Consider the following 6,495-nt stretch of genomic DNA (forward strand, 5'->3'; position numbering starts at 1 on the left):
GGGGAGACATGTGAGGGCCCGTACGTACGTACGCGTATCCGCGTGCTGAGCCAGACGGCCGTGTGTCCTTGTGTGCTGCTCATGCTGAATAACTTCTTGGAAATTTTCATCTAGGGTACGTTGAGAGACTGATCCATATATGTCAATATATATCGTGCATGTACGTACGCTGGAAAGCTGGATTATTGGATGGATCCACGAATTAGTCCAGTAGGAGTCTGTCAAAAGGGGTCATGTCCTGGAGTCGTACGCGCGCGTGGAATCTGTCAAATGTTGCATAGCCATCAGCCCACTGATACTGATAATCCCTAATCTGGTCATCAATCAATCATTGCGCCAATGGTTCTTCCTAGGGCCGGCGAGGCACTTCTAGCAATGGGGTATATGTAAACTTGCAAAGAGCTGCTTCTCACAATATAGTATGGCATGAATTTATGTTCTCCTTTAAAGAGGAGCTTTATTATTTCTGATAACTTAATCACATGCTTGCACGATATGTAAACTAACAGCAGTACTGTCGTCGCTAAGCTCAATATCTCACCGCATCGTTTAGCTGTCAATGATGAACACACACAGGAGATCAGAAACGGACAAATAATGAACTTATTTTGTTTCGAACTTTGGATGGGAACTGTTACACTGTCGCTGTCATTGATGTACTACTGAAAATTTGTCATCTTGTTATCCAATTATATGCTTCAGTGTGGTAACATCTTGCAGTCTCTACCTAGATATAACCTGAACACAATGTGTTATCTATTTATCGGGATTAATTCAGAACCCCAAAATTACACACAGCTCACCTTAAAACACTTGTTACAAATTTCAGATTTTTCATTTTTGAAAGATAAATTGACAAAGAAACCTCATTACCTGTTAAATCCTTCATATTAAAAACTCCAGATTTTCTTTTTTCTAGTTTCTCATATAGGTGTGTTCTCTCTCTCTTTTTGACAAATGAACTTTTTTGCGGGGTTTTGCAAATAAACTTAATCTGTGCTGTGTCTGTATATGCAATAATGTTGCTAAGGACATAAGTAGTTATAGTTTTGTGAAATATGTTTTAGAAATTGTAGTTCTCTATTACAAAAGTACAAATAGTTATAGGTTTATGAAATTTACTCCAATTTTCATTATGATCTTGGGGTTTTGGTTGTTTGTCAACAGATTAGAACGCTACATTGAACCGGTTAGTGGTTCCACCAGAACATACAAGAAAATAAGCTTGGCGTTGTGCATTACCTACATTATATATGTAAACAAGTCAAAATCTGACGGAAAGTAAAAAAATGAAGTTAAAACCATCTCTGCAATCATGCATGCATTGATTTTCGTATCGTACTAGCTCAGCTGTGTCTGTGAGCATCCTTTTGATTGCCTTGAATTTCGTAACGAAAGGGGCGTCATTCCATCGAAATGTCTAGCATTTTAATGTTCAGTATTATGTTGTGAAATCTCTATCTGAAATACGACGCAAGGCAGGCATCAGGTTAACAATGGAATAAGAGACGTATCCCCGCCTCTGCTTTTCGAAAAAAATGCACGCAACCTTAATTTACTTATTACAATTTCTCAGTCATAGTCTGATGGACGAAAAACTAACAAATTAATGTCAAAAATTCACCACACTAACAAAGGTCGAGTAACATCAAGCCCAAAGCCTATTGCTAAATCTTAGCAGACATAATTATAAATGTCTGATTAGTTAAATAGCTTTTTCTGTCCTTTAATTTGAAAATGAGAGTAAGCTAGCTGATTAATGCTCCAAGCTATCACATCCAGAGGAGCCAAACAATTTGATCTCTATTAGTTGGCATCTTGCTTCACAATGACATTAGATGAAGGCTGGTGTATGTCCTACACAAATACTTGTTACTTGTCTGTTTAATTTGGTCAAACATATTGAACATAATAACCCAATAATTTTTCCGACTCATTTAAAGGCCATGAGACCAATACATGACCTTATCGGCAATGGTCGTGTAATTGTGCAATAATCTAGAAAATATTAGTTAATTATGATACACATGTTTGGTATGGATCGATCCACATGGGTTGTTTTCGTCACAAAATGATTCATTGTTATCGAGTTAGGTCTAGCTGTTGAATTGGTCCAGGTTTCAGCTTCCCAGTTGGACAAATCTATTAGGATTGTGTACTCAAGTTAATTTTGGATGTGACTCTTGCTCCGAAACCCCTCTGAAGAATTCCATGCGCGAACTTGATTTTGGAATGAGACGCGCAGGTGAACCCATGAATGCTAAAATAGTCACTAGTGACATCTAAATTTCCAATGGATGTTGTAAAATACCATAATCTGCAATAATGGTCATGGAATTGTCCAATGATCTCAAGAACATGAATTCAACAGGGATACGCATGTGTGGTAGGGAATGACCCATACGGGTTTTTTTAATCATAAAATGAAACATTGTTATCCAAGTTAGGTGCTGCTGTTCGATCGGTCTAGTTTTCAGCCTCCCAATTGGATAAACCTATTATGATTGTGTACTCAAGTTAATTTTGGAGAACATGACTCTTGCTCCGAAAAAAAAAATTAGAGGTTGCATTTTGCTTCACAACACCCCCTAAACATTCTGCTAAGAAAAAGAAAGTCGCCTTAAACATAAAATGCATCTATTCCAGTTTGCGCTTCGAAAGGACTTGTAATGTATTTCACTTTCTTTACTATTGCACAAGGTTAAAACAAGCTATTGCTAAGCTGTGAATGTAGTAAACGGTTTCATTTCAGAAAAGTTGGTTATATATAACCGAAAGTTTACGTCTTTCATTACCAAAATACCACTAATTTTTTTGGGTCATTCAATACCACAGAAAGCTCGCTTTGTTAATATATTGGAAAATGGCCAACACTACTACATAACAAGCTATAAGTAACGCCCTATCAGTACCAGTTGTGTAAAAATAGTGATTGAATATGTATCAGTGCCGATGCTTAATCTCTCGCGCGCGAAAAATGAATGAGCCGCTAAGAACTAGCACTAAAAAGGACCATCAATACCAGTTCATGTCTGAAACTGTCACTAATACTTTAGTGCCGGTTCGTGCCACAAACCGGCACTGATAGTACTTTTTCAATGCCGGTTTGTGCCACCAACCGACACTAATGCGGATATACCCGAAATTTCTATTAAATGGTGTTTTGGCTTGCGTCCGTCACTTAATCACGAGCTCAAACAGCAGCGCTCACAACCTCACATAGCTCAACCTTATCTGGCGTCAAAAAAAAGAGAAGCTCAACCTTATCTCTTGCACCGTCTCTCTCACTCTCTCTTCCTCTCATTTCTCCTCTCTCTCTCTCTCTCTCTCTCTCTCTCTCTCTCTCTGATCTCTCCTTTGTGCTCTGTAGGACGGTGTTCTTGTGATACGCTGGGCCAACGATAGGAGCGATCATGTGTTCAGCCGGTAGGGTGCAGATGCCACCACGCAAAGCCTTAGAATTTTCTGCCTGGGTGTCTAGGTCCGCAGCAGGGCGACGGCGAGGCTGTTGCGAGGTGGCTCTGCAAGCGGGCTTCTTCGGGTACCTTGTCAATAGCTTCTGCGAGGTGAGTTCTTCTACCACAGCAGCTCTGCTAGAGGAGGACACCAAGCTCAAGGCCTACTTCGAGGAGCATGGCACCGGCAATAACTAGATTGCGGAAGTGGAGAAGCGAAAGGGCAGAGCTACTGTGGTGCAGAAGCGGAGAAGCGGCGGCCGGATTGGGTGCAAATCGTAGTGATTTGTTTGAGGTGTAGTGACCTATTTGTAGATTGAGGTGTTATGATTTGCGGTGGCTGTTGTTGGAAGTGTAGTGATTTGTTTGTATGATTGAGGTGTTGTGATTTGCAGTAGCTGTTGTTTGGATTGGATTGATATTTACTTGTTGTTGCAACTCCGGTGGGCACAAGCACGGCGGTGGCGGTGGCGGTGGAGCGGCAGCGGGGGAGTGGCGGTGGGAGTGGCATTCGAGCCAGCTCGGAATCGAGCCGGCTTGGATGCCGCTCCCGTTGGCCAATTTTCTTTTTTTTTATTTTTTGGAAATGGCAACTATGCCAGGTGCACAAGCGGTACTAATACTAGCTAAGTATCAGTGCTGAGTAAAGAATACCGGTTAAAAATCGGCAGTGAAATCGTTTTTCAACCGGCACTGATAAGATTTTTTGTAGTAGTGCAAATTACACCATTGAAGTTTCATTGAACCCTCAAAGAAAGAGAGAAGGAAGTTCACTGTACTATATCCTAAGGTCAAAAAAGAAACAAATGGTTTACACCTGCACTGACCCAGGAAGGACAACTTGAGCTCTTCCTTCCTCTATCCCTGGACAAACGCCAGAGCAGATGGGTGGTCACATCACATCAGCGGCTTCGATTCCCTATTCTTCATCAGGATTGGCGAAGTAGCTTAAAATGCTTGGATCGAGGTTGAAGAACTCGTCGGCGAAGTCCATGCCCGCGGCGGAGACCACTTCTTGGAGCTCGGACTGCGCCCGCCACTCCGCCTCCCTGGCCACCGCACCGAACGGCGCGAACGAGACAACGTAGTTCGAGTCCGAGGCTGCCGGGGAGACGCCCCAGTTCTCCGGCGTCTCCGGCTCGGAGAACGGGCTGTGCTCAGGCGCCAGGCAACCGCTCACCGGCGTTGAGGAGAAGCAGAAGGGCGTGGTGGCGCTCCAGCTCTGGTGCACCGCGGCCACGGCCAGACCTTCAGTCTTCACAGTCAGGGTCGAGCTCAGGCTCTGCAGGAGGCTGTGCGCCTCCGGGTTGTGCTCCGGCAGCGGTGTTGCCGCGGGGGCCTGGTCTGTTCCCGCCCTTCTCTGAACGCAGGTGTGGGCGCCGTGGTAGATCACGTCGAAAAGCGTCGGGTCCTCGTCGGTGCGCTGCACCTGCTTCGTCGCCGCGCATCCCTGAGAGTGGCGGTGCGTGCACCGGTAGTAGCCCCTGCAATTTGGCACGGTTCGCAATCGCATCATGCTCATGGCATGCCTAGTTTCTATGCTCTAATTGTCAATCTTGCCAGAAAAAAGAAAGGATTTTGATTGTGAATTAAGAAGAAGATCTGCTAGCGCAACCGAGCATCACAAATCCTATTGGAAAATTTGTTCCATCCAATGAAAAATTACTACATCCGGTTCCTATTTGACAAGTGGAGGACAAGCATTTGGGAACAAAGCAGAGGCGGCAACTTTCACTACAGAGAAAGGACATGATAGCCGCTGGTTGTTCGAAAAAAAGAAACGACAGCCACAAATGATTTCGATTCCACTTGCGAAAAGCTATATACGTGCAAATCTTTTGGTGAGATGTACCAACCTTGGGTGCTTGGCTCCAAGAATCTCCTTCTGGCCGTACTTCCTCCAGCTGTGGCCGTCGTCGACCGGGCTCTCGCCGCCGCCCGCCGAACTCACCCTCACCTGATGCTTCCGCTTCTCCATCATCTTCCTGCAAATCACTTGATAACTTAGCAAACAAACCACAAAAATTGCTTAAAACAACTGAAAAGTCAACTCTCCGACTGATCAGTTCTGTTCGTGCTGCATGTGCCCACCTCTTCTTGGTGGTTTTGAAAGGCACGTCGGCGACGTCACTGAGTGGGCTGGGCGTTGCCGAGACGGGGCCGGCGTCAGCTGCGTACTGCTTCCGGCCGCCGTCGAGGTTGTAGGATGTGATCATGGCGATGGACCGCTCGGTGAGGGAGGAGATCTGCGATGCCAGGTGCTTGCAGAGGTCGGGCGACCCGCCCAGGTGCACCTCCAGCTGCTTCACCAGCTGCTTGATGTGGCTCAACTCCGTCACCACCAGCCGGCTGCCTCCATTTCCGTCCACGCTCTTCATCTCTTGCCCGTTCTTGCCACAAGAAGTTGCTCTACAATTAGTTTGCAAGGAAGGGCAAGAATTGTCAGAATGGTGATGCAAAACTGGAGGCCAGGATGTGTTGGTGCTCCAGGAAGCTAGATTTTCGTGTGGTGTGTGAATTGGAGGAGGCAAGTCGGGAGTCGGGTTGAGGTGGTGAGGAAGTTGTGCGAAGGAAGTGGTCTTATATAAGGATGAAGACGAGGGTAACTAAGGGAGTGGTGATGTTGACCGGTGAGATTACCAGGGACTGTGTCCTGATAGGGCACTGCTACTGCCATGTCGGATCGGGCCGGAACTCGGAGCTCGGAACACGTATGCCCAAACAGTGAAGGGGCCTTTGACGCTTCTTTTGGGAGCACTTGCTGCGCTAGCCAAAAACGTCTTCTGTTGTGGTAGATGTCAGGAGAAATCTGTAACACAATGGATATTTCTGTAAACCTGAAATGCTATAAAACTGCTCTACAAGCATATTAAACTAAAATTTTGACAGCACCTTTTTAAAAAACAAAGATATCTGTCACATCTAGTTTTCAAAGAACAAACCAGATGTATGTCATATACATGTTAGGATCAAATTTTAATACATACAGTGACTTCATAAGTGATAATATTACAGTATCATTAAATAACGATAAGATTCA

The 6,495-nt window shown here is 44.7% G+C and overlaps 1 protein-coding gene across 1 annotated transcript; it reads right to left on the bottom strand.

The window, feature by feature from the left end:
- Positions 1-4,134: 4,134 nt before the first annotated feature.
- LOC133901379 (transcription factor WRKY19-like) lies at positions 4,135-6,001 on the bottom strand. The gene is made up of 3 exons (XM_062342745.1): positions 5,547-6,001; positions 5,312-5,440; positions 4,135-4,939 (listed from the first exon to the last, which is right to left on the bottom strand). The coding sequence occupies exons 1-3, from the start codon at positions 5,831-5,833 to the stop codon at positions 4,375-4,377; spliced, it is 981 nt and encodes a 326-aa protein (XP_062198729.1). The 5' UTR covers positions 5,834-6,001; the 3' UTR covers positions 4,135-4,374.
- Positions 6,002-6,495: the final 494 nt, after the last annotated feature.

Source organism: Phragmites australis, chromosome 20, assembly GCF_958298935.1.
Source record: "Phragmites australis chromosome 20, lpPhrAust1.1, whole genome shotgun sequence".
Taxonomy (NCBI): domain Eukaryota; kingdom Viridiplantae; phylum Streptophyta; class Magnoliopsida; order Poales; family Poaceae; genus Phragmites; species Phragmites australis.